The sequence below is a fragment of the Phalacrocorax aristotelis genome, chromosome 6 (assembly GCF_949628215.1).
Source record: "Phalacrocorax aristotelis chromosome 6, bGulAri2.1, whole genome shotgun sequence".
NCBI lineage: Eukaryota > Metazoa > Chordata > Aves > Suliformes > Phalacrocoracidae > Phalacrocorax > Phalacrocorax aristotelis.
In genome coordinates, this window is record NC_134281.1 from 46,123,513 (window position 1) to 46,151,413 (window position 27,901).

Genomic DNA, 27,901 nt, shown 5'->3' on the forward strand with positions numbered 1-27,901 from the left:
GAGTCAGAGCACTTGGGAAGCCCTGAGCAACTATTTCCTCAACATCTCCACGAGAGATGTAAGCTGTTCAGGTTTGTATCTCTGAAGTCAGTCAGCTGAATGTTTTGAGTTTACTAAAAAAGCTTGGTAATCCATTTGAAAATGCCAGAACCCTTGCAAAACAATTTTGACTATGACACAGGATTAAGCACAACGTTAGCCAAGAGAAAAAGGACACAGCAACTAATAGTACATACAGCAGCTTGCTTGTATAGTACATACAGCTGCTTGCGGGGAGGTGGGGGGGAAGCTCTTCGACATCTTTGACATCTGACCTTTATCTTGCTTCTACCAAATCAGTGAGACATTCTGAGTTTAAAATCTGCAGATTTTTTTGCTTTAACAGGATTACTTAAGTATGGTAGTAACAACTGTTAACGCTTGTTTTTATTGTGCAAGCAGACAATGCATGTAATACCTCCCACAGCAATTTTTCATGGGACTGCTTATGAGGGTGACTACTTAAGGACAAGTATTTAATCACCTCTCTCTCATCTTGGCTTATTTAAGAGTTAACATTGAACCACAGCACTTTTCATACAAATTTGAACAGAAATTAATGTCTCAGCAGAGAAACTAACAATATAAAGAATTTCTCATCATGTTTATTCAATACACGTGAAGTCTTGTTCTGAATAGCTATTAGTTCATTTGTTCCTTCCTGACAAATGTGGGCCATCCCAAACCATAATGAACCTGATGGCCCAAGCAGTTTGAACGTATTAGAATACTGCAACATCAGGCAGCCCAAATTCAACAGCTCTCTTTCTCACACAGTACTCACACAGCTACAGAGAAAGGAAGACAGCAAAACTAGCAGTCGCAAAGGAAGATGCACTTGGTATAACATTCCTGATGAAGGTACTGCGAGCCATTGACGAAGCATGGGTACAAGACATCTAAACATTTTACTACAGCTTACTGCAAACTCATGGTGTGCTTGTGCAGATTAAAACCGTAAAAAGTATATGCATTTTTCATGGAAAAGTTTCCATCAGTTAAGATGCTAATGATGTATCTCTGCTTGTTCCCAAATAACAAACAATCCTGTTCAAAGAAGTCACCAAGTTCTCAGTGACCCCAACCGCACTACAAAAATCCTCTATAATTTAACAAAATGATCAGAATTGAACACATTCCACTAGAAACAATAGCTAGGTTATCCCTTCAGATTTGACTATAACCTCTAAAAGAAAAAGAGTAGATGGAATATTTTTATGGAAAACCCATTTCAAGGTTCTCAGGAGAACCAAGCTGGAAAAATCACCATGTAATGGGATAAATTATTACAGTTTCAGGCTGGAAGCGGCAATATGATTCCTCAGTGCATGCTGCCAATGAAAGCAACTCTGCAACTCAGAGGGCAGGAGAAGAGACAGAGGTAATAATATCCCCATGTTCAAAAGTTAATAATTTACAACAACACAGAAATCACGTGGCTTAGAGAAAGGTGACGTAGAAAAGACTAGAAAATGTAATATATTCCCTGGTTTTCAGAAAACTGACATCACTTTTGTGACAAAATAGAAATCTCAGCAAAATACTGAAATATCCAGCAATAGATTATGAGAAAACCTGGTGTCTTTCAGTCAAGCTGAGGAAGTAGGCTGTGCGAACCTTAAGACAGACAGGGGAAGAAATCCTTATTCAAACTAAAAATTATTTTAGGCCCTATTTGCCTTCTTTCAGAAGCACGCAAAAATGCAAGCCATCACTAATTACAACTGCCAATCACACAGAGCAGACCAGAGTCTTCAGCAATAGAGCAAAAGTTTCAAAATGAACAGAGGAGAAACTTTAGTTGCCTCATAACTCCCTGGAGACTGTAAAAATGCTGTAAGCAAGTTACAGCTATTTTCAATTAAACACCATGTGTCAGAAACAATTTGAAACCAGGTCTTGTCACAAAAATGGAAATTCCTTATTCAGTTCACTTTTAGTTAATTACTGAGATTTTCAGTGAACAAGAACCTGCAGCATGAATCAAAACTTCAACAGCTTGCCGCTTGCCCCCCCAAAAAATCATTGTTCATCTAAAGAGACATACAAAACAGGCTTACAGGGGAAGGCTGTGTCTGGGTGCCGTGCAGCTGCAGAGCAGTGGGATGGCTGGGTCAGAGGGTGGCTGTGGTAACAGCACACTGGGGTCACATGCTGCAGCTTATCAGCCCACGGTGCACGCAACGCCTATGCCTCACAAGACATACTGAACTGTACCAAACCCCTATTTCACAATTAAAAGTTTAAAAACAAACTGCAAGTTACAGTATCCGACCAGATCAGTCACCCAGGGCATCAATATGGCAGATCCTTCCCTTCTTCCCAAAGTCAGTATGACCCTGGCAGCAGCAAGCTCCCCCACGTTGTCTTGCCAAGACAAGCCTCAGAAGCAGAGCAACCAGAAGCAGTAGGGTGAAAAGGGTAGTTCCATCTGCAAGGACTGTTTGCTTGATGGCCATCTCTACCAAGCCTGTCCAGAAGGACTGCATACAAAGACTTTCCTTTTCAAAGGACGTCACCATTTAGTTCACAGAAATTTAAAGCTAGCTAGCAGGTGGTCAGGCAAAGAAAGCTGACATGGGCCCCAGAGTTACAGCTTCCTCAGCAGGCACCCGCTTGCAGAGAATGGTGGGACCTGCAGGTTCAAACACTGCCACCACGGCTCAGGATGCAGCTTCACAATCTGCCTAACCCAATCAAAGCAAGCTGCCAGGAAAAGGAACAGCCAAGCTTTTAGCCTGTGCCAGTACCACTGGACACAATTGCACACTCAGATTTGACAGTAAGGTGAGCTGAAAACCATCTGAAAACTAACTTTAAAAATAGTCATCTACAACCAGTTGAGCAAGCTGCTCCACTTGACCTCAGATGTCAGCTACTACTGCTGGCGCCTGGGAAAGCAAAGGGAGGGGAAGACTTTCTCCCTTGGTGGCAGGGAAGCCTGAGATTGGTGAAGGCCTTTCAAGGAATTTCAGCCTTGGTGTGAGACGGTCTGGTATCCCGCTGACAATCTGTTGAGATTTGAAGTCTTCACTTACCTACGTCTGGCAATAATTTGCATTGTTTAGAAATTTCCAGCTTCACACATGGCCTCAAAATCAGAGCTGATGTTCTCAAAATGCACTTTGCACCATGTTTCCCAGTGCCAGTAGAGAGCTGGTCACATGGCACTGGCTCTTCTTTGTCAGCTGAGTTGCATTAGACAGAATCTAAAAATACATTAAATACTTTCTAGTATTAGTTTTTTACATAAGCAGTTACTATAGCTGCCGCAAGTATGTTGCAAGAAAGGGCAAGAGGTCGCATAACTCCTTTTATACAGCTGGGATACGTGCACTGAAAGGTCAAAAGGCCTTGGAATATAATTATGTTTCGATGCTTGCCTTAGCATCAATACTTCATCAAAACTATCAGAAACAATTTCAGGAACTCAAATGAGCAGATGTATTCCTTTTATTCCAAGGAGACAACTAATACAGCATAGTTATGAAATCCATCTGCAATGCAAAGTTTAAGGAAATGCCGCCTAAAATTTGAGAATCTGACAGGTACCAGGTTGCCAAGCAAAAAATGCATCTGAGCAAGCTGTGGGCTTATTGTTTAGTGATAGGGTGTTTAATAGTACTGACAGCCCATCGAATAGTATGCATTTATCATGTGGAAGTAAAGTAGCTTTTTATACCATTGGCTTAGATGTCGCTCCTTTCTCTCAAGAAGCATCCAGGTTTTGTGTTCATTAGCTTACATACCACATACTTATAGGAAGTATAGCAGTACTCCTGAAATAAAGGCAAACCAAGGCACTGGAAGATGTACGAATTTGGTTTTTCTTGCCAAATACACAGTGCCAGAGCCTGAAACAGAAACCCAGTTCCCAATAATCCTGCTCTGGTTAGCAACCCTAGCTTCCACCCAAACATACCCAGACGACCAGTTTTAGAATTAGTCTTGTCACTTGCTCTGCTTGGCTACCTGAATCCTTGATTGACACTGCGGCCCCCATGTTTATGAATAAATCCATGAAAGTCTTCAAGTGTCTGCAAACTGGACTTTGAAAAAGGGGAGGGGAATAAAAAAATAAAAATTACTTGATGGGAAAGCAAACAGTTGAACGTGAATAACCATTCCCTGTACTTCTGCTGTCACTTCTGTAAAGTTGCTACAGCTAGTGTTGTGGTAGGCCTCTGTTCTGCATCACTTCATTTGCTCAAGTACAAAACATGGATCATTTAATTAATCTTGAACTCCAGAACAATCTGTTCACTTTGCTGAACAAACCAGCAGTACCTTAAAATAACAGGAGACTAATCTTAAGGGCCAGGGGAAGAACTCACTCACCCTCACCTCAGGGCAATTTGCTCAGCCCCTCCGTACATCCCTATTGTTGGGGGTTGGGGGGGCAGAGGAGCACAGTCTGATTCCAGGGGAATTTAGGAGACTCCTTCCTGGGACATTCCTCAGTAGGAGTTGAATTGATGCCTCTACATATAGCACAGCTTTGTTGTGCTGCTGTAACTTCCTCAGTTCCTTCTTGTTAACAGGAATACACTGGTCAATCAATACACTGCTCAGTAATGAAATCATCTGTAAGACCTGCAGTACTCATTTGGTACACACCAAATCCAAAACATTATTCTTGAAGATCCTGGCAGAAGGGAGTTCATTGCAACTCCTAGTTCACATGGAAAGCTGACAAATACTAGTGAATTATCAACATAGGTTTCAGTAAAACTTCAGCAGTTCTAAATTCAACCTTACCCTTCTTAAGCTCTTTTCAAATATTTCTACATAACAGAAGTTAAAAAATTCACCTGAACCCTATTTTTCTCAATTTTATGTTAAATGCTCTTTTTATATCAACTCCTTCCACCCTACTAACACTCAACTCTAAGCTTATTTTGTTAGAGTGTTGCATTAGAAATCCCTTACCAGCACTCAGTACCAAGTCTCCAGCATCACTGGCTGTACTGTAATCTCTGCCATCCATCATACACAAGTTTTTTTTTTTTCAGAGCAAATGCACCACAGCTGCAGGTTTTTTTTACAGACTTGCTCTCCTGCCCAAGAGAAGCCAGCCAGTCCCAGGCTTCCCTAGGAAGAAAGGAAGGGACTGGGAAGAATCCAGACTAGGAAACTACACAAATCTACCAGCACCCAGAGCAAGATGACTAGCATTTGCTGTCTTACACATTTGCCAAGTTCCTGATTCTTTGGTCTTCACTGATTCAACTTTGATTCTCTCATATACAATCCAAGAGATTTTTCAACTTACTTTCTGCTCTATCTTCCTACTTTCAAATCACTGCCAAGTTCTTTACTACATCAATATCTTAACTAGTACCTTTAACATATCAACAGTAGTGAGCAGGTAAGCTCAAGAGCTTCAGAGGTATAGAGGTTATTGTGCTTCAAGCCAAGCAAAGAACATTTTAATATTCACCTTCATGTGGGGAGTTTTTATTGTACCAACAATCCCCAAAACTAATTTTAGCATTTCCATCAGCACGTACAAACACTGTTTGAGTTATACCATGAATAAATACAAAGAAAGAGAGCTTTTCTCACAACAGCCTTAATGGGTTACTTTTAATTAAAACCAGTTTAATGATTGATAAGCTCTAGTATTTCCAGCAGCAAATTGTAAGTGGTTGACTGTTTCCAGATACAGTGAAAAAAAACTGAATATAACTACATAAGCTAGCATTAGTTTACTGCTCGCCAAACACAGAAAAAAGTGAGGGTTTAACATGTAAATTGTCATGACCAAGAGCAAGAATTGAGTGTTTTGTAGGGATCAGAAAATTCAACTATATAAACTTACAGAATCATTGTTTCCAATGCTTACTCATTCTCTCACAAAATTAGTTTTGACATACTTCCTACATCAGAAACCAATAAGCATGGATTTTCAGTATCCGATTAGTATTCAGGGGGAGGGGATGTCCCATAAACAAACTCGGTACAGTTGCTCCTTTGAAACGTTCTTCACTCATGCCCCTTAAGCAAATGGAAGAACACTGAAAATACCTGTTCCCTAGTATCCTTCAGTTGCTCTCCGAGCTTGCAGAGGCAGGAAAAGGCAATTCAGCATGCCTGTGCACACATTATAAGGAAAGATATCTTCATTAAAAAGAACAAATGTGCCTGCAGCTGTTTTAAGGTTAGCCATACAACAAATCAAAGCTTCATTCAACACTAAAGGGAGAGTAGGAGAGTGTGTATGAGTGTGTGAAATCCTAAAGCTCTGACAGGATCCTCCCCAGTTCTGCTATATCTCCCTCAGCCACTGTCAGTAAGGATGTAGTGCTATTTGAAACAGCTGCTGCATCCACCTGTTGTGCCTCGGCTACTGCTGGTGGGAGGAGGAGACAACACACAAGAGGGAACATTTCCTCTTTTGTACTGTTGTTTTATTTTGTAGTAAGATCCATGTAGTATATAAAATATAACAGGAAAAACTGAACAAAGCCTACAAAATGAATGGAGAAGTTCAGATGACAAACCACCACAGCTCTGCTTTCGTGGTTCTATGATGATGTCACCAGAACTCATGTACTGTTTACCTTTTATTTTTACAGTTCTCTAGCATATGAACCTACATAAGAAGCTGATATGTTCCAATTAAGCCATAATTAAGTGACAGATGTAGAGAAAAAAACAGCTTTCTTAAGCCACAGCTGCCCTTGACACAGGTTACAATGTCTAACTATACCGTAATGCACATTATATCAAGAACCTCAAATAAGCCTCTGAGAAAACGGGTTCACATTAAGCATTTTAAAGAAAGGACATAAATACTGCACTGTACCAACAGTACCTCCCAATGTCCTCCTTACGTCTGAGGAGCATTTGTGGTTTTTAAGAAGCTACTACATAGATGACACCAAGCCTAGAGGTAGGTTATTGGCAAAGGTAAGTTACAGGCAAAAAAAAAAATATCCCTTTAGAGCTAGTCATTGCACAAACTGCCCAGCAGGAAGCAAGGCAAAATGTCAACAACTCTTTCCTCCCACCTTAAACACTGCTCACATGGTGCATTTCATTTAGTGCCATAAGGATGACAGTGGATCATCAGCTGCTAGTAAACGCAGTCATGCCAAGAGAACAGCCTGAAGTTATTCAAGCAAAAGCCTGTTACTGTGCAAAACTGGTGCACTGGACTGTTACTAACTAGACCTCCAAGTTTAGGAAGTGACCTGACGGTTGAGAACCAAGGCGTCCGTTTCAGTTTCGACATGGGAAATACACTATGCCATCAACAGGAGAACATACTGCTAGGCCTACACGGAAGGAGTCAAACATCAGCTTGTCTCGAAAGGATAGAGAGACAAGAAAAAAAGTTGAGAAAGATGGGGGGGAGGGAGCACACTCTTCTGAGACCAAGTTTTCTTTTTTAAAAAGTTACTGTACCAACCAAGCCAGTAGAACTGCTTGCCTTCAGTGTCACCTAGGATCAACATAAGGTTGATAACAATTATCATGTGTACATTCCAACACATATGAGAAAAATCTGCAAGCACAATAGCTAACAGCAAATTAAACCCAAGTTTTAATGGTATAATGCCTCCAGGTCACAAAATGTGGACAAAATTTTAATCTTAACTATCTTCTGTGCACTATTTCGTGATAATCAAAAAGTAACAAATGCTGAAGATGAATTTTATTTCTACTTCCAAAGGAAAAGGGGAAAAGGTTAAATAAGTGTTCTCCAATTTGTTCTCCACTATATGTACACCCACACACATACACACACGCACATGCACACACCCCTCAAACTGCACTGACATTTCTTTTTGACCAGAGGAGTAAGATCCTGGGAGTAAGTGCAAAATGCAAAATCAACTGACAGAAAATGCTGAACAAACAGCATCATAAAAATACAAAATATTTATATTACTGAACTATTAACAGATGATGTTCTCTGTTTCTTTAAAACTTTGGAACCACATAGCTGATTTCTTAAATCTAGTCCATGCCAGCTTCCAGAACTATTAATGGTTTAGTTAGCTTCATTCTTTGATGCTTCATCAAAGTTTTCTACGAGATCTGAAAGACATGAAGATATTTAATACAATAATGCCCAGTAACATTACCTTCATAAGGTTAATGAAAATGCATATATTACAAGAGGTAGTTCTTAACTATACTTATCTACATCATATTTTATGGGCAGATTTGAAAGGGCTTTAGAAATTAGGGTTTGTTCAAACATACACAAAGAACTAGAAATGCAGGAACAATTAGAAGAGTGGAAGGTCTAACATGAAGTGATTAAGATCTGATTTTCAGAAGCACTCTACTAGCTGCAGTTGAGTCTTGAGCCATCAACATTAGGCAACCATTAACTGTTGCACTCCAGGAGACAGAAAATTTGAGAGAACTGAATTTTTATGCAAGGTCACAAAGAAATAAACTAGTTCCAAAGTAGGGGGAATTGAACCTCTGGGTCCACCAGTTTGTTCTTTTAGCTAATACACCAAACTGATGGATATAAAAGATTGTGGCAATTGATAGACTGTTATTCATTAAGAACTTGAAATATTTATTTACCACAAAACTTTCAGACACTGACATTAGCTTTGTTTCTTCTACTACAGAAATAAAAATCCCCACCCCAAACTCTGATTTAAAGACAACCTGATGACTATGCCAGTCATGTCATTTTGTAGACCTAAACCCTATTTGGATATTTAGATCACCTGTTCAACCTCCCTGAAAGTATTTTAACCTATTTTCACTTAAGAATTAAGCAATTTGCACAAGGTAAACTTGTTTTCAAAAGGTGCAATCCAAAGTCATCAATGTTTTAATGCTGCCCAGTATATGGAGCCTCCCTTAGCAAGTGAGAAGTATAATCACATCAAGAGCTAAATACTTAAATGCATTAATTGAAATATTTATATATTAAATGGACATAAATGTATATGTGCCTACCTGGGACATCATCGTCTTCTTCATCAATATCTTCAGATTTTGGTGCTTTACTATCCAACACTATAAGAAGAAATTTGGTGCTGAGTTCTCATTAAACAGAATTAGGGACAATCACACAACAAAGTAGAAGACATACAGGTGAAAAAATAACAGATTTCCCCAACCCCCCCAAGTAGTGACAAACACACAAATGTCTGGGTATCAACAGCCATCAGCATGACCAAAAGGTCGACTTGTGAACATTCTTATACCAAAATATTAACACAGCTATTTTCAAATGCTATGGGGTATTAAGGCAGAGCTAGCAAAAGATCAAATGATACAGAAAAAAACAAGTGTGGTTAAATCTTCTAACTGAAGTAACATGCTTCAATGCAACAATAACATGGTACCAATCAGGGACCAACATATCATGGTGATTTAATTACCAAGAGGCCAGCACCGTAGAAAAAAGGTTTCCCATAACAAGGGTTCTGCATCAAACCTAGTCATGGAAGTTTGAACATGCTGCAAGTAATCCAGAGAAATGCAAGAACTTAAAAAATAAAAGAAAGTACTTCTCATTGGTCTGACTTCCTGTACTATCTAGAGAAAGCACAGTAAGTACTACTGGTGCTGAGATTGTATCAAAGAAATGCACTTATGATGACCCATTTTTAAAATGTGTTTTACATATTAATACTAGAAGAAAAATAAACCTTCTACTTTCAATTAAAATCTGAACATGAATGTAGAAGTTAAAATTGATTTAGGAGGAATAACTACTTGTTGAAAATACTAGTACAGGTAATGTATTTTCCAATTCCAAATACAGACAATTGCAACATGTCTAATTAGTCTTTTTAATGGCCATAGCAGTATAAACTGTATAAATGTGAAAACCAGAAATTTTTATGTCCAATTTCACTGGGGCTTTACATTAAGAACTAGTTTTTGGCAATATACCATACAAAACATGAACTCTGATACAGCTACTTGTAATGAAACATGTACCTGTTCTGCAGTCTAAGAAAGCTTTTACAAATTCTCAAAGTCAGACTGATTACTTGCATACTTTAAAGAACACTCATGTTCTAACATACACCATTGGAAGAATAAATTTCTTGCTTAGAATAAAAACTTGCTTAGGGAGAACAGTTAAGACTTGTACAAAACACGCTACAGTGCTTCCTGGAGGATGGTGGTATTCTAAAACGGACTGTCCCCAGACTCCATTTCTTCACTGTAAAATTACAGTAATAGTTATACCACATATACACACACACCTCCACCATGCTCCCATAGTTTTAAAATTAGTAGAAAAATAAAGAATCACTTTAAAAACTTTGGTTATTTATTCTGAATCAAACCTTTGATTTAGAATTAATTCTAAAAAGTCTTGGTTTATTTCCAAATGGAATTAAACAGTAGAAGATAAAGAACATGTTTCTTCTTTATATCCACAAAAGGAATGTTTAGAATGAACAAAGGAAACAATCAATTCCCTGAAAAAAAGAACCTGTTGAGTTTTTCCCCAGTAAAAATTTGAACTTGCTTTCTTAAGTATTTTGTCATACACAATTGTACACCTGGAGTCACAGCATGCCTGACTCAAGGTTTTGATTGTTGTTTTTTTTTTAACCCAGGGCCTGCCTATATAGACTCTTGAATCCACAACAAAAAAATTCCCCCCTCTATTTCCACAACAGTGGCAAATAAATAAAAGCACATTTGCTTTTGATCACTAAGTCACATGTGCTGCTGTTAGATTTGGGTTAAAACTTTCAGTTCTTCATATGTTCTTTAAATCAGCGGTGAAAGATTCTATGAAGACCTACCTTGTCTTGGGAATTGTTCAGCTAACTTCCTGAGACTTGTTAAGCTGTCAGCACCAAGCTGGCTTAAGATGCCTGGAAGCATTTCTGTGATCGGTTTAGCCTCTGCATGACCAGTAATTGCAAAAGTGTTAGCAGAGAGGGAAGCTTGAACCTTGGGGTTGTTGAAGTGAATAACTGTTCCATCATCTTTAATCATGTTCACCTGTTTAAACATATTAATAACATTTACCAAAATGTTGCAGCATCTTGTTGAATATGCATGATGAACTATTAACTCAAATCTAGATTTAAAATATTAGATTTAAAAAAAAAAGACAAAATTAGTACTCCTCCTAGAGAATAATGCAGCCAGGATAAAAGCATCTGGAATTAATACCACCTAAACTTGGAAGTAAAATATGAGTTAATATTATATGGGTTCGTACATACTATATGAAAAGGTAGAATAAGAGCTTTCTGTCATAAAATACACTTATCCAAATACGAAGTGATAAATATGCAAAGATTGTTAAAAATATACATGAACTGTATGAAAACATACAAAGTCAAAACCACCCATAGGTTATTAGCCTGTAAGACATAAACGAGTTAGTATCAGGAATGTTTAGAGGGAAAAGAACCCAAAACCTTCAGCTCCGCGGTAACTCTTTACAAACTAAAAGCTCTAACAGAAAAGCCTTGCCACATCAGTTTAAGACGGGACCATTCATAAATAACGTTTTCTTGATAGATGACACAGATACCGTTTCAGCAGCAGAACTTGCAAAGGCACAACATTCACAACCCGGCCTACTTGCTGAAGCTGCCCAAGGCAAGGATACTTCCTGCACATACACACACAGAACTCAAGGTTTCTGTACTAACTGCACTAGAACAGGCTTCAGTCCCTTCCTAATAATTCCACGATGACTCTTTTAAGACTAAGTACATCATACAGTGTTCCTGCTCTCTTCCTCCTCCCCGGTCTTCTGAGTCACCAAGAATTAAGTTTTACAGCCAGTATAGCAGCCTGCTTTGCTCCTACTGTCAAAGTTTATACTGGTGTATTTGTGCAGGGTTTATTTTTGTTGGTTTTGGTTGTTTTTTTTTTTTAAACTTAAATGGAGAGAAAACAGGAATTTGGGAACTAAAGAGGAGATCTGAAATATACAAACGTACAAAATGTGTTTTTAACAGGAAAACCTTAAAAGCCTCTTTCAAAATCACACAGATGAGCTACTAATGGTTGACTTAACACTACTAGCCTCCCCAAACTATCTAGACAAAGTCAGCTCGTGTCCACCTGAATACAACAACATACTGCTATTATGTAGCTAGCTATCAAGGTAGAAGCATACTGCATTGTCTTCCTTCACATCAAGGCACTTAAAATCCTTAATAACTGTGTCTGAATACAGACCTTATGCTCTGGAGGGGTGGAACCCCGAACAGAATAAGAACTGTATCTTTCTCTGGGTTTGCATAGCTCAGCATATACATATCAAGCTTAAGTAAATGGACAAATGGAATTGTTTCTGTAGCAGAGGTATGAAAGCTTACAGGCAAAACAGGCTTGTACACTGAATCTGTATTTGCCTTCAGAAGGGAGGTATGCACTAAGTGACTTCTGGAGGCACCTTGCAATCCTGCGTAAATTTATCACAGATTAAATATTATGCTTCTTTAACCAAGTACTACAGTAACAATAAGTTCATGATGAAGGAACACCTCCCCCTCCCATGTATAAGCATCACTCGCTAGTGTTACCGAAAATGGCAGTGTTTCAGTTCATATGTTATAAACGTAAACTAGATGTATTCAAGGAATATCCAAAACCTTTATATTCCCACTTACATTAACAGAGAAGCTGGTTCTGTAAAGTCTTTGCTCTCTTGTAAGAAATGTCATCTCCTGTGACTACCACACACAGTTCAGGTTTTTTTACTGCATTAAAATTACCAGATTTTGGAAATAACAGACTTGCAAGTTCTTACTCCGGGTATTTTTATTGCTTTCTTTATATTCTGCACCACACCACCCTTGCTTTAGATGTGGCTGCACAGTACATGTGCATTTTTCTCCTAAAAGTAAATAATCAAGTTCATGAAGTCAAGAATCAAGATAAGGCTTGTTTTGCAATGAATGTAAGACACACATATGACAACTTACTAGCTTCTACAATCACTATCTGGCCAGCAGAACCTTCTCCCTTCTTTCTCTAGGTATGCACTCATTAATGTAAATGAGACATCAATCAAATAACTTTATGTATCAGTAACCAGAACTGTAAGTTTTTGAGGGAAAGGGAAAACTGTTGGTTAAAAAAAAAAAACCAACAACAGAACAAACACAACCAGAACACCACAGTGAATTTCATTTCAAATAGGAAGCACTTATTTTGTCACTATACCTCTTCAATGCCAGCAATGTTATTTACTGCCAGTTTTTTGAGGGAACTCTGAAGTTTTTTGTCATCAGCTGTAGCTGTTCTGTGCACCACCTTCTTCTTTCTGCGGGCTGTTCCCTGGAAAAGAGTCAAGACACAACAGTCAGCTCTTCTCAAAATCTCACAGCACTTTTAATTTCTGGAAGTTGTTATTGCACTCTGAGCAACATATCTGTAAGCTATGGGAAAGCTCTGTAGTCAAAAATGCTTTTCAACTTATTTCGTCTTTACCTGCAGCTTTAGCTGTCAGTCTCAATTTTAAGGTTTTTCTCAAGTGTAGAAGACCAAAAAGACACTGACCAACAGCAATATTTTCCCCTTCCCACAGGTATTTATAAAAATATTATTTACTATTAAGCAATATATAAAGAGCTTCCCCAAGAACTTAATTTTTTCTAAGATGAAGCATAAATACAGGGATTTAAAAAGGTCACACTTTCATAACCAGGTCATTAACATTTTTTAACTGTTCCACAGATAGCAATTTTGGAGTTCCTACTCTGCAAACTTTTATATAACCCTGTCTACGGTTAGGAGATAAACACCCACACTGAACAAACTATATGTTGGGGTTTGGGATTTTTTTGTCATATTAGCTACCTGCTGGCTCAGACAAAAAGAAACAGCTCAGTGCAGAGTCAGATAAGCCCTGGAGCTGGCACAAAGGGAGGAACTCCCCAGAAGGGAGAAGAGAACAGCAGAACTGGAACAACCAACAGGTAAGCTTAGCTTGGGTTTTCACAGGTCACAACAAGTCACTGAATTAAAAAGAACGCTTACGCACTGTGGAAAGCACTCATCCAGTAGTTGTGAACTGGAAGAAAACTGCATTTCAGTTAGCTGTACTACAATACAGACCACACAAAAAACTTACTTTTCAGCCCTCAAACATATGTATTTTTTCCCCTCCCATTAAGCCTATGTTTTAAAAAACAAATCTCAGACATTTCTCTTTCAACTTGTAAATTACAGGTAACAATGCACCTCTGCTGATTTTCTTACCTTTCCTCCTATTCGGACCTGCGCTTGAAGCTTGGCCAGTTTTTCTTGGTTCATAGTGCTGTGTCTAAAGAATAAGAATGATACACAAATACAAGTTAACTGTCAAAACAGTAAGAAAGTTTTCCACAGTCCATTTTAAAAGTACTCTCAGAATTGCAACGGGTTTTTAAACTTAGAGAAAATTTGCTGAAACAGCGCATCACACAAATACACATAAACAAAAAGCTTTAAAGCCACACCACCTAAAAAATACAAAGTGGTCCAGGAGCAGTCTGTTCAGCTGAAGTGTCTGTACCACAATAAGGCAAATCAACAGGACATCTGATTTTGCATCAGTCTGAGGTACTAACTGTGAATTTCCAAGTATGCTAGTTTACTCTTGGAACCATTTGACTAAACTACTAACTCAGAAGAGGTCCAAATCAGCACGTACAGCACGAGTGCTTCTAGGAAGACAGCTTCATCTTCAGCAGAGTCCAGGGAGAGACTCGTCACTACACTACTTTGAATACTATTTCCAAATAATTAATCTCTGATACTTTTAACTAATGAGCCAACTCCAAACTCGGTGAAGTCCACGTCTTGACAGATCTCCTATGTGAACCTCTGGCAGCTATTCATTCAATTCAATGACTGGGAAGTTAGTCTAGTGGCTTCTCCAACGGGTCAGGTGGGACCTTTAAAGGCTGGAACACCTGAAAATCTGTAATGGGTGAAAAAATACCCCAAGCCTTCCAACACAAGGAAGGCATTTCGCTGCTCTGCCCCAAAAAGTCATCAGTGTCCCCCTGAACGAAGGGGAAACTCCCTCTGCATTTGCATTGTGCCGGGGAAGCGATGGGGAGGGGGAGACGAGGCTCCCGCGAGCGAGCCGGGACCCGGCGAAGCCCCAGCACCGCCGGGAAGCTCACCGCACGGACAGGGACCCCGCCGAGGAGGCGGGAGAAGGCGCTCGGGCCGGCTCGCTGGCCACCCCCAAAGCGCGGGGAGCGGGAGGGAATAAAGGCCCACTCCATCAGGAGCCAGGACAACCCCGCCTGGCCCAGGCACCGAGGCCCCAGGGGGGAGTCGCAGGCCACCGAAGCCAGGGCAGACCCCACCACGCCGCGTCCCGGCGCACAGCCTCGTTCCCGCGTCCTCTCCTCGGAGAACGGCGGGCGGGAGCCCGCGGCGCCACCACGGCCCGGCCCGGCGGATGGGACGGGACAGCGCCGGGCTACCGCGGCGCCCCAGGGCGGGGGCGGCAGGGGAAGCGGAGGCCATGCCGGCGGAGCGGTGCCGGCGGGCGCGGGGAAGGTCTCACCTGAGGCCGGCGGATCCTCCGCAGCCCAACACGCGGTGAGAACAAGATGGCGACCAAAGAAGGAAAGAGGGGCGCACAGAGAAAGGAAGCTTCGCGCCACGTGACGGCACCAGCCCACTCGCGGATTGGCGCCGCCGTGGAGTCACATTTGCATAGCAGCGGGGCGGGGAAGGGGCGCGGAGGGGGCGTGCGCGCGGCGCCTCCTGGGAGTCGTAGTCCCCGGGGGCTGACAGGGACGGGCGTCCCGGGGCGGAGAGCGGCGCCGAGTAACCCAAACCGGGACGAACAGCGGCGGCGGCGACCCCCCCCCCCCTTCATACATGGGTGCTTGCTCTCGGTTTTACCTTGCAACCAGCTGGGAAACTCGTAAAAGCAGCGGGACAAAAGGATTTATTTGGGAGTTTTTCCGGACCCCCTCCCTCGCTGCCTGCTCCCGCCGGGCTAACGCTTGCTGTTGTTCAGGAGAGTACCCAGGGGTGACCGAGGTGTTTCTGCCCCAGAGGCCTCGGCTACCTGCGCGGAGCCGAGCTCCTCTGACCGAGAGGGAAAAGAGGTGATCCCCCCTCAGAAGGCCGGGGGAAGAAATCCCCACAGTAGCAACCCCCTTCCAAGCCGGGAGGTGAGGGCGGCGCACCGCCCACATCCGCCTCACATCACTTCCTGGGCTTTAAAAAAAGAGGGAGAAAAAAAAAGAAATACAGGAAAAAAAAAACCACCTAAGCTGTTCCGGTCCCGTCTCGGAGGTTTACGGGCCGCAGTACACGGGGTGCCGCCGCTGCCCGCGCCGACACCATGAAGGCTCAGCCCGCGGCAGCCTCCATCCTCTGCCTGTGCCTGGTGCTGGCGGCCTCCGCAGCCTCCGCCGCGGAAGGGCTCGGAAAGGGTCAGGCAAACGTTTTCTTCTGGCTTTCCTCTCAACTTTTGCCGTTGCCGTGAACGGGTGCGCCGGGACCGGTCCGATTCTCGCAGCCGGCGGCAGTGAGGGGACGCGGGGGCGGGGGGAGGCTGGGCTGGCCTGGCACCGCCGCCGCGGTTGGAGAGAGATCGCCGCGTTTTGACTGTAAAGATGAGGGGGTCTGTAAGCGATCTTTGCCGTCGCGGTTCTGTTCCGGCTAACCTCCCACGAGTTTCCCTTTCGAGGGACCCCGCTTTTACGTGGTGAAGGGCCGGGAAGGGGGGGACGCAGCCCCTCAGCGCCCTCCGCCCAGCCTGGTGCTACGGTGCCCTGTCAGCCCTGCCCAGCCTCTGTCGGCCCTTGGCAGGCGATGAATGGCTCTTCCCTCCCGCCCTCAGCTTCCCTTTTCCTTCATGACCGCTCCTCACATCTCTGGCCCGCATAAGCCTCCATATGTAATTGCCGTGGCTAATATCTTTATTCGGTCAGGGTGCGCAAGGGCCCTCAGAGCTTCACCCCAGGTGGTGGCTTTACACTATCTTAGAGATAAATCTCTTCAAGGCTCGTAGTAACACTGTTTGATCAATGACAGCAAAGCTTTGTGGTGTGGATCGCAGTCATTCCGCTTTTGCTTTACAGTTCATTCCTCAGAAGACTTTAATTCAAAAGAGACACTCCGTAATGTGTTGTGTAACACTTTAAAAAACATACTGAAGCTCACCACAAAGTGGGCTTTGGTTTTAAAAAAGAAAAGCTTTCAAAAAGTATTTCCTAGCTAGAATTGAAGGTTTTCCCCGTTTTAACATGTTGGCCTTTGAATGAAGTAGCTGACGTGTCAATATCCTGTGTAGACATGACTTCTGCTAATCCAATTGCTTTTTGCTCTGCTACGTTCAGCTGGTACAAACGTGGTCTCTGCAGCTCATACATGTCTGTGATTGGACATGGATGAGGCATCGCCACCTTACTGCTAGCACAACTAAATATTTGATGTGTTGCATCATATATGTTCACAGTTGTTAGGTAATAAAAATACTGTGCCAACTGTTCAAACCTCCCGGATGCTGCCACGAGGTTTTGTTGACCCTGTTCTTGGCTTTCTCCAGCTTATTTGCCACAGTTGCCTACTGGAGACAATGACCACTTTCCCGTGTCAGTGCTGGGCAGCCTGTGGCTCCTGATCCCCGCGTAGCTCCCAAAACCTGCCCTCCTCAGCACCCTGGGCACTGGGGGGTTGCTGTCTAATCCAAACCCTCAGCATTGGGAAGGGGCAAGCCGAGGCTGGTGTTTGGTCATCCAGCAGAGCCCTGTGTTACTGGAGCAGATATGCAGATCTCTGAGGAGGCCTTCAAAGGGAGTTCTCCTACAAACAGTTCCCAGACCTCCTTCGTGTCAGCTCTCCGCATGGCTTTCAGCCATGTGAGGGTAGTGCTGCGTTGGCTACCAGGCCAAAAAAAATGGCAGCCTGTGCTTTGCAGTTGTTAAACGTATGCTTGCTCACTCTTATCTCAACTGATATAACAACACCTGTTATCTGGGTATGGAATAAAATATTTCCTGCATTGATCAGTCACCGTAACATTCAGAAACCTGTGTAACGGTGTTCTTTCTTACTCTTTGATGCTAATTATCTAACCAGTAATAGTTTTAGGGAAATTAATGATCATATGCTGGCCTAGGAATTTTTAAGTTTTGTGTTAGTTCACATTCAGTGGGATTTAGGAAACTGAACGCTGACATGTTTAATTTGTCACTAATCAGTTAATAGATGTTCAAGACTGAAAAAGAATGGGGACTAATCAGAAGGCTCTTCAATTTTAATCTCTGTTTGGGGAATAATTTTGTCATTTGCATATATAAAAATATTCATGAGTATTGTATGTTTCTGTTAATTAATTTCAGTGGGATTCCTCATAAGTCTGTGTAGGTTGTAAGTATTTGCAGAAGTAATTCTGAGATTATAGTTTGCTTTAAAAAAAGAATATAAAATTAGTTTAAAATATTCTTAAGGGTTGGACTGTTTTCATCTGTTAGTTGACATGTTCCGTTATGCAGCATTTATAGACCATTCTCTCTGGCAGGTTTTGGAGATCATATTCATTGGAGAACACTAGAAGATGGGAAGAAAGAGGCAGCAGCGAGGTATGTTACCTAGCTTTAAAGAAGAAAAGTGTGTTTAGAAACATTCACAAAGGTTCTGTATGGCTCCTAAACTTAACCACAGAAAATAGTAATTAACAAACATGGAGGTGGTTTAGGCAGCTGTTCAGATCTCTATCGCTTATTAGAGAGGAAATACAGCGTTTTGTTAACTTTGCTGAGGCACCACCTAGGTTTAATGATTGAAGTTCTAGCATGTCTTTGAAGTGAGAAGAAAATATTGAGTATTTATTGTAGTAAAGAAAGGTACAGATCTTAAACCTGCAAATGCATGTTTAAGTAGTATTCATCCCCTCAAAATCAGCAGTGCTAATAGCTTTCATAAAATGCAGTGTGCATGTGTAGATGAGGCCTCCGTGTGAGGTGAGGGGTATTTTGTTATCATCTACAGAAAAAATTTGAAAGTTTCAAACTGTAGTGAACTGTTAAGTTGTTGAAGTAGAACCTTTTCTGGGTTAAGCTTAAACTCTAGATAGAACATTCTCTATGAAAAGGTAAAAAAGTTGTATTTTGACACATTTTTTTCTCAGAATTTCTTCTGTTTCCTGTTAAAATGAGATAAGGAAAATTGTATGCTTATAATTGCTACTTGTGTTTTTAAATTTATAACCTAGATCTGACAATGCTGCCATTAGTGGAAATTCATTATGCCTTCCAGGTTTGCTGTTCAGTTGAATTTTGCTCTCAAACCCGCTGAGTTCTACACTCTAGTGTGGTCACCAAATTAACCCTGATGGTACAGTTCAGAAGTCTTACAAGTGTTTATACTGGATATTTTAGCATTTATTTGATATACCTGTCCCAAAAATGGACAATTTCACTATTTGCACGAATAAATGTAGCATTACTTTGCAGTGGAGCAGAGGAAGCTTTAAAATGAGAGAGGGAGGTGAGCTCTCAGGTTTAGGCAGGGCGAGTGTTTCAGCTCAGAAACAGCCTCAGAGCAAGGGAGAGGCATCAGAGCCAGTGGTCGAGGAAATGTAAAGGCTTCATATCAATTTCCAATTCTGCAAGCAGTACAATCTGGCTGTGTTGGGGATGCTGGAGACGCCTTGGCTTTGGATTCCGCGTGGGCAAGGGTGGGGAATCCAGTGTTCGTCTGTTACTGGGTGTCTGGTTCTCGGGGGCAGCCTCAGTACGATCGCGCTTGTAAGCAGAACGCCCCACGGGAGGGTACCCAGCGCCCGGCGTGACTCCCCACACCCGTGGGCGCCGCCGCCCTTGGGGCCGTCGGGCCGCGCGGGGGCGGCTGCGGAGGGCCCGAGCAGTGCCCGGGAAGGAAGGCGGGAGCGGGGGGAGCGGGGCTGCGAGGCGCCCTGCGGGAAGTTCCCACGCGAGCCTAGCCCGCCGGCAGGGCCTCAGGCCGCGGTGGCTCCGGCTCCGGCGGGGGCGGGAGAAGCGAGCGACCCGAGCGGAAGCAGTTGCCGCCGTCGCCGTCCGGGTCAGCATGGCGGCGGGGCGGGCGCGGGGAGGAGGATGCCGCTGGTGGTGCTCTGCGGGCGGCCGGGCAGCGGCAAGAGCCGGCGGGCCGCGGAGCTGCGGGCGGCGCTGGGCGGGCCGGAGCGGGAGGCGCACGTCGTGGCCGAGGCGGAGGGCGGCCGGGCGGCGCTGCGGGCCGAGGTGGAGCGGCGGCTCAGCCGGCGGGACGTGGTGATCGTAGATGCGGGCAACGAGCTGCGGAGCATCCGGTACGAGCTGTACTGCGCGGCGCGGCAGGCGGGCACGGCGCGGTGCCTCCTGCACTGCGCCGGCGGCCCGGGCGGCCCCGACGAGCCGGCCTTCGAGGCCCCCGACCCGCGGAACCGCTGGGACCGGCCGCTCTTCACGGTGTACGGGGAGGAGCCGCTGCCGCTGGCCGCCATCCGCGCCGCCCTCTTCGAGAGCGCCCCGCCACCGCCGCACCGCGCCACCCGCACCCAGCCCCTGCAGTCCAGCAGCTTCCTCCACCACCTCGACCGCGTCACCCAGGAGGTGCTGGCCGCCGTGATGGCCGCCCAGAGGAGCGGGGCACAGCCCGGGGAGGTGGTCCGCGTCCCCGGCGTCGCCGAAGGGCTGGTGCTGAACCGGCCTGTGAGCATGGCCGAGCTGAGCCGTCTGCGGAGGCAGTTCATCAGCTACACCAAGATGCAGCCCAGCAACGAAAACTTGCCCCAGTTGGCCAGCATGTTCCTGCAATACCTGAGCCGCAGCATTCAGTGAAGCCTGGCACCTGTGCCACGCGCAGGTGTGTCCCAAAGTACTTGCAACAGTAAGAACATGCCTGCCAGCCACAGACCCCACAGAACCTGGGTCCTGCCTATTGCATATAAGATCATAGAATCATAGAATATCTCAAGTTGGAAGGTACCCATAAGGATCATCAAGTCCAGCTCGTGGCAACAGCAGCTCTGGGAAGATAGACACCATGTTGATGCAGTGGCTGAGCAAGGTGTTTTGCTAAGAGGATCTGTAGGGATGCTGTTGCCCTGCCCCCACATTCTCCCCACTTGCATCTTTCAAAAAGGAGAGCTACTGTTGCATCCCCAAGCAAGTGAAGTCTCCTATGGAGACCTAAATCCCAGTAATCAAATAGTGCCTGAACAGGAAAATGCAAAAGGTGGGGACCGTAGGGAAAACTTTATCCCTCCATATTAGCATGTGTACATCTTGAATAAGAAGACTGTTTTTCCAAGGCTGTCTCCAGATGATGTCAAACTGCAGAAGAGACTTCAGGTCCAGAACTGGAACAGTATTTTTAGGATGTGACTGTTTCAGAAAATCCTACTGAACTTAAGAGACAGATTTGCAAACTCTGCAAGGCAGAAGGGTGCTGGCTTAGCAAACTCAAACCTCTCTGTTTCGGGTTTAACAATAAAATGTGTGCCTTAAAGGGAGTAAAGTCTTAATTTACCTGCAGGACTATTTTAATGAAATAACTTGCTATGTCTTTTCTCAGCAAGGTCATCATTAAACACCTTTAAAAACACTTAATTGTTTAAGAATCAGTGCTCTCATAGGAAAAATGAGCTAAAATGACTGTCTGTTCTGGGTGAAGCTCTCCCGTAAGTCTGTACCAGCTGTGATGGGTACCTTAGTTTTGAACTTATTTTCAGCTAATTTCAGTTTTTTGCTATACTGCATACATAACTTACATAAACTTCACTTTCTGGTGAATGCTTCATCCCTTACTTTAAAAAATTGTGGCTTTTGGTTTTAATTGTGTGTGTAGTGCGACCTGGGAGGAAATCGTAAAGTGGGGCAGGAAGTGTTACTTCAATTACAGTGGCTGTTTATCTGACGTACCAGCTCCTGTGTGGACTTATGCATTGCAGAACTGAGAAATTACTACGAAAACGTTTCGATATAAATAAGTTCATTTCCCCAGTCAAATTAAAGAGAATAAAACTGAGAAAATACATCCAGTATCTCTAAAACTTCTCTGAGTTCTCACTGGCCAAGAGTTGGTATTTCGGGACTGCAAGCGCTTCCATTTAAAATCTGCTTTGAAATCTTTTAAAATTAGTTAGACTGGATGTAAGGAAAAACTTTTACAATGAGGGTGGTGAAACACAGGCGAGGTTGCCCACAGAGGTGGTAGATGCCCCATTCCTGGAAACATTCAGGGTCAGGTTGGACGGGGCTCTGAGCAACCTGATCTAGTTGAAGATGTCCCTGCTCACTGCAGGGGGGTTGGATAGATGACTAAAGGTCCCTTTCAACTGAAACCATTCTATGATTCTATGATCTCTCTTAACTAAAAAAAAAAAAAAGTTGCAGTACTGATTACCAGTATTATATGAATTCTGACATGAAGCACTGATCCTTCATAATAACAATATGTATTTTCCGGACTTAAATCAGCCTCTCCTCAAGAAAGAGGCAAAATCATGTTGGACTGTATGGAAACAATGAAAGAAAAAGTGTGTTTTTGTCATCAGGGAGAGGACGCTGAAGCAATACAAGCTTTACTAGGGAAATGTGTATTCTTACTCCTTGCTGCAAACAGAGTCCTATGTGAAGATGATACATATTGGTTAGTTATAAATGGCAGACTTCTGTTTGAACTAGTGTAAATATTGTTTCCTCTCCACCCTTTCCTGGTTCTGAAGGCCAAAACTGAATGCAGCTAAGTAGAGACATCCTTTCATATCTATCTTTAGCTAAAGAAAAACTTGTACTTCAGTTCTGTTAGTAATTAATTTAGTTGCTGTCATGTGCAAAGGTGTTTGTAGTTTCTCTGTTCATAAGAAAATCACTTCATTATTAACCCCCAAAATGGTAACAGGGTTTACAATAGCAGAAAGCTTAAACTTTGTTTTGCTTGCTATATCCTGAAAGAAGTATCTTATAGTGTGTTCTCTATGTGTCTTTCTTGATCCCTTCTTTTCCTTCACCTAGTTTTAGGCTGTTCTTACTGTTCTGGAAGTTATATCTTTATTACTAGCTTCCCTTGGATACTCTTCCACAGCTTATGGGATTTATTGGTAAGGGAAAAGGGGTGAGATACCCAATTCTTGTTATTCGTGTTCTTAGTCTTTCTTAGTTTATTGCCCTAGTTAGCTTTCACCAGTTCAACTGCTGGGTGATAGAAACAATGAAAGTATTAGGAAGGACTTTCGCATGCAGGAAGCATGGAGGTAAGTGGTGTAGTACCTGGATGTGCTCAATAGCAACAAAAGTCACCTGTAGTTGTATAACTTTCCTTATTAGAAAGGTAAATCTGATGCAGAATAGTCAGGAGCAGTGAAGTGGTGGATTAATGGCATTTTCAGCACTAACAACAGGAAATAATGTGAAATTTGTAGTGTCTTTAAGGCCTCTAATCACATAATGCAGCCTGAATATGTTGTAAAGGGGCTTAGACAAATTGAACTTGGTAAGCTTGACTTTGTCAGAAGGTAAAATGCTAAAGGGTTTTTTGAAGAACAGGGCTAAATAAAACACCTCAGGGCAATGGAAACTTAACCTCTGTAGTATAGGTAGTAAAGGTTAACTGAATTATTTGGGAAGAGAGAGAGAGAATAATAAAGAATAACTTTGGTCCTTTTGCATTGCGCTTTATTTAAGCTGCAGTTCCATGAAGCCCCCCACCCCCATCCTGGCACTTACCGCATTTGTCACAGGTTTGTTTCAGCATACCAACATGTAGGAAACTAGCCTGGCAGCCAGAGGGTTTGCTAGGTCATTGCTCAGTGGAGGGTCTTAGTCACAGGAGGTGACTGAAACATACAGACTGTAGTGGGGAGAGTGATGGATGTACGACTCATCCGCTGGATTGCCTTAAGCAGCCATGAAAATCCATCCTTAGATGTCTCAAGCAGCTGGTGTCACTACTTCCAGTAAAGAAACACATGACTAGTTGTGTATCGGAGCAAATCTAAACTAATAAGAGCAAACCTTCCAAATATAAGGTCTCCTCCTGTACAAGAGCAGTTACTGGCTGGCAGTTATAATAAATTATTACGATGCGGGTTTTAAGCTGGGGAAAACTTTTTGCAAGACAACCTTAAAACACAACAGAATCTTTTTATATCTCTCTTATTTTCTGTTACATTTAGCCTTTGTAGAAGTCTTGACTGTAATCTTTCTTTAAGAGTTTTTTTTTCTTTAAGAGGTTTTTTGTGTTTTTTTTTGTTGGTTTTGTTTTGTTTTTTTTAGTGGCTTGCCTCTTATGGTTATCATCCACAAGTCTTGGTGTGGAGCTTGCAAAGGTAAGTGTATTTAATACTAGAGCTTGCTGAAATTTCTAATGAACTTTAGTATACAAATCATGTAACCATGAGAAACATGAACTTCGCATTCAAAATGTAGCTAACGGTATTTGTATTTATTTCATTAAGAGCGGTATAATATTGCACCACTTTACCTCTAGCACTGCCAAAAGCCAGCCATGCCTAAATGCCAGCAAAGTAACAGCTGTAATGCTGCACTGCTGTAGTGGCTGCAATTTCTCCTGCACTTGGCTGTAAAAAATGCAACAGAATTAATGATCTTCAATAATTAAGAGTAAATAGCCTTACTTTCATCTGGTGGTTCTTCGAAGGTAAGACTTTGTCTCTTTCAGTATCACAAACAAACAAGGTGGGCATAATTGCTAAGCTCAAAGGATGAGCCGGTTGAGTGAGAACTGGTGGTTTACAGCAAGCTTTTTGCTTCTGTTCCATTGGCTCAAATATGACTATGTATGTCTTTTGGCCAGGATTCATCATATGGCTGCCCTGCAAGGATTGTTTCAGTTACCTGCTGTTCTGAGCCTGGCTTGAACAGTTTGATACGTATATTCAATTTACTCACTGTTTATTGAAAAGTACCAGTTCTCCAGAGGGAGGAATGAAGTTAGGATTTTGATGCTGACCTGAAAAGCTGAAATCTTTTGAATCTTTTGCATTGTCTTTATGCATCTCTTCTTTTTTTTTTTTTTTTTTCCCCTTAACTAGCTTTAAAGCCAAAGTTTGCTGAATCCAAGGAGATTTCTGAACTTGCCCATAATTTTGTTATGGTCAACCTTGAGGTAGGCTGCCCTCTGATCTGTATCCATGTTGGAATCCTACTTAACTGGTTGCATCCTGTTTTGTGTGCATCCTGAATCATGCACTCCTGAATAGGTATTCAGGATTGACTGAGAAGCTGATTGTTTTAAAAAATTTTTTTTTCAGTCTGGTTATTTTAATCGTGTTTATAAACCTGGCTCTCTGTCATTGTTTCTTCAGCAATTTGTACCTTGCATCGTTCTGTTGCCACAATAAAGGAATTTATATTTATTCTGTCATGACATATCAAACATTCCTACACCAAAGCGGAATGTTTAATGCAAATTGGCAGAACAGAAAAAAAAAAAGATGACTTTCACAAATTACATTTGTTTAGATAAATATAACTTACTTTGCTTTGAGAGTGGAAGATACTGCAGTTACCTACTGCCTGTTCAAGGTGTAAATTGCTCGGGATAAATGGGATCTGAAGGCAATAGCTTGTTTCTTTTAAATGGGTGCTGTGTTTTTTTAGATACCTTTCTAATGTATTCCCTCTGGTCTGTCTTACTTTCATAGGATGATGAAGAGCCAAAGGATGAAGCCTTTAGTCCTGATGGAGGTTACATTCCCAGAATCCTTTTCATGGGTAGGGCATCCACAGCTGTTTTATCCACTTACAGGACTGCGTTCCTGTTGTTACCACCTAAATTTCCTGTTTGATTTCTTGTTTCATAGACCCCAGTGGAAAAGTCCACCCAGAAATCATAAATGAGAAAGGAAACCCCAGCTACAAGTATTTCTATACCAATGCTGATCAAGGTATGTGCAAAGTAGTTTGAAGTGCGTTTTTAGAGAGATGAAACTCTGGGTGTGTCCTGAGTGAGGGGCACACCTTCACTTTTGAGTGGAGAAAAAATATGATACTTTATAGCATAACTGGGAGCTGTTAGATACAACGTGAGTGAGTGGTTCTCTTATGCCTTGAGAAACCACGTTTAGGATCACGGTTCACCTTAATACCTGCTATAATGTCTACAGGACCTAAACTTTGTCTCCAGTTGTGGCATGGAAAATCAGGCCATTCGCATGATCCAGCTACAAATAGTTGGGGAAGGGGCACAGGACTGGGTTGGTTTTTTTTCCATGGGTTAGTTTGTAGATCTACATCTGTAACTGTTAGTTTTAAATACTTTCATTACCAGGGCACCTTGATGTTTTCATCTTGGGATTAATAGTTGCTGTCTTTCTGTCTAATCTTTCAGTTGTCCAAGGGATGAAGGAGGCCCAGGAGAAGCTAACAGGTGATGCTTTCAAACAAAAGCACCTGGGAGATGAACTATAATGACTACACTGAATTGTGCTTTTCCATCACTTCAAAACTCTAAAAGGAAATGATTAAACAGATCAAGAATGTAGATGCACTGGAGGGACATAATTTTCCTGTCAACGGTGTTAGGTTAAACCCTGTTTGGAGTTCACTCACATACATCAGTTACAGTGTTACCTCCTCCTCTGCCTGGCAGTTTGTACTGTAATGGGTATTTTCAACTAGGTAATGTGTGAACGCATCAGTTTATGTGTTTGAGCAACCGCTAATATTTGGTGTTAAAAGGGAGGTGCATAAGGCAAAACATTATTTGAGGACAAACAGTGCGATTGGAATAACTAGAAGTAGCCAACATTTTGACACTTAATCAGGGTTGGATCCCTCTTTCTCCCTGGTATTTATGTGATCCCATTGTTTTTACTGGGGATTCCTATGAATGGGGCATGTTCCTGGGCCAGGTGTTTTCTAGACATCCCAAACCATGAATTCTGCCACTAAGCCAAGTAGAATAAATTTCATGAATGTCCAAGTAGCATGTGAAATTATTAGCCCTGCAAACATATTTTTGTGTAAAACTGAGTGTGATTCATCTTTATTTGCCTTTGGTCAGAAATTTAACTTTTTCCTTGTACACTCACCTTTTGATTGTTTTGTCAAGTGAGGGTGGGTTAAGATGAAGCTTTACAGGGGTTCCCCTTTTATTCTTTGAATGTTTTTTGGCGAATGCCTTGCCATCACATTGTACTGTATTTTTGTACCAGGGTGAAAATTAAATCTTTTTAAACATAAGCATGCAGACAGTGTTTTGTGATAAAGGGCATAGCTTTCCATTCTTAAGGGTGACAGAATATATTTTTGTTAATGTTGCAGTGGTTATTAATGTTTAATGTCACAGCTGAAGGTTTCTCCGTTTTATAATTAAAAAACAACAGCTGTTTTTCATGTAATTGTAATTCAGCCATTCTTACACTATGTATGCTGCTGAGAGCAGAGCGGTACCTAGTATTTATCTAATGGAGCTGGAAAGAAAAATGGAGGGGAAAAAATCACCTCTCGATCTGCTGGTAACCTAATGCAGCCCAAGGTGCTGTTGGCCTTCTTTGCCACAAGGGTGCATTGCTGACTCACGGTCAACTTGTTCTCCACCTGGACTTCCACGATCTCCTCTGCAAAGCTACTTTCCAGCCTGTCAGCCCCCATCCTATACTGGTGCACAGGTTATTCCTTCCCAGGTGAAGGACTTTGCATTTCACTTTGTTGAGCTTCCTGACAACCCTCTGCCCATTTCTCCAGCTTGTTGAGGTCCCTCTGAATGGCAGCACAACCATCTGGTTGTCAACTACTCTCCTCACTTTGGTATCTGCCAGTTTGCTGAGCGTGGACTCTGTCTGTTCATCCAGGTTGTTACGAAGATGTTAAAGTATTGACCCCAGGGGTACTCCGCTAGTGACTAGCCCCTTTCAGCCCAGTGGTTCTGCCCATTTTCTGTCCGCCTCACTGTCCATTTATTTAGGTTGCACTTCATCAGTTTGTCTATGAGGATGCTG

The 27,901-nt window shown here is 42.5% G+C and overlaps 3 protein-coding genes across 5 annotated transcripts in view; 2 read left to right on the forward strand and 1 right to left on the reverse strand.

Moving 5' to 3' along the window:
* Positions 1-5,595: 5,595 nt before the first annotated feature.
* LOC142059163 (transcription factor BTF3 homolog 4) overlaps positions 5,596-27,901 on the reverse strand; it is a 186,908-nt gene continuing 164,602 nt past the window's right edge. The window contains exons 1-6 of one of the 3 annotated variants that reach the window (XM_075097632.1): positions 15,865-16,169; positions 14,218-14,281; positions 13,180-13,293; positions 10,791-10,992; positions 8,974-9,033; positions 5,596-8,085 (exon numbers count right to left, since the gene is read on the reverse strand). In XM_075097632.1, coding sequence (XP_074953733.1) covers positions 8,039-8,085; positions 8,974-9,033; positions 10,791-10,992; positions 13,180-13,293; positions 14,218-14,281; positions 15,865-16,163 — 786 coding nt within the window. In that variant the 5' untranslated portion in view covers positions 16,164-16,169 and the 3' untranslated portion in view covers positions 5,596-8,038. Of the gene's footprint in view, positions 8,086-8,973; positions 9,034-10,790; positions 10,993-13,179; positions 13,294-14,217; positions 14,284-15,520; positions 15,663-15,864; positions 16,170-27,901 lie in introns of those variants that run through there. The other 2 variants (XM_075097634.1, XM_075097633.1) reach the window with 2 other exon arrangements.
* TXNDC12 (thioredoxin domain containing 12) lies at positions 16,137-27,143 on the forward strand. The gene is made up of 7 exons (XM_075097639.1): positions 16,137-16,403; positions 18,497-18,557; positions 24,213-24,265; positions 24,992-25,065; positions 25,604-25,673; positions 25,763-25,846; positions 26,290-27,143. The coding sequence occupies exons 1-7, from the start codon at positions 16,313-16,315 to the stop codon at positions 26,367-26,369; spliced, it is 513 nt and encodes a 170-aa protein (XP_074953740.1). The 5' UTR covers positions 16,137-16,312; the 3' UTR covers positions 26,370-27,143.
* On the forward strand, positions 19,480-21,972 carry KTI12 (KTI12 chromatin associated homolog). Its single transcript, XM_075097635.1, has one exon. The coding sequence runs from the start codon at positions 19,614-19,616 to the stop codon at positions 20,772-20,774; it is 1,161 nt and encodes a 386-aa protein (XP_074953736.1). The 5' UTR covers positions 19,480-19,613; the 3' UTR covers positions 20,775-21,972.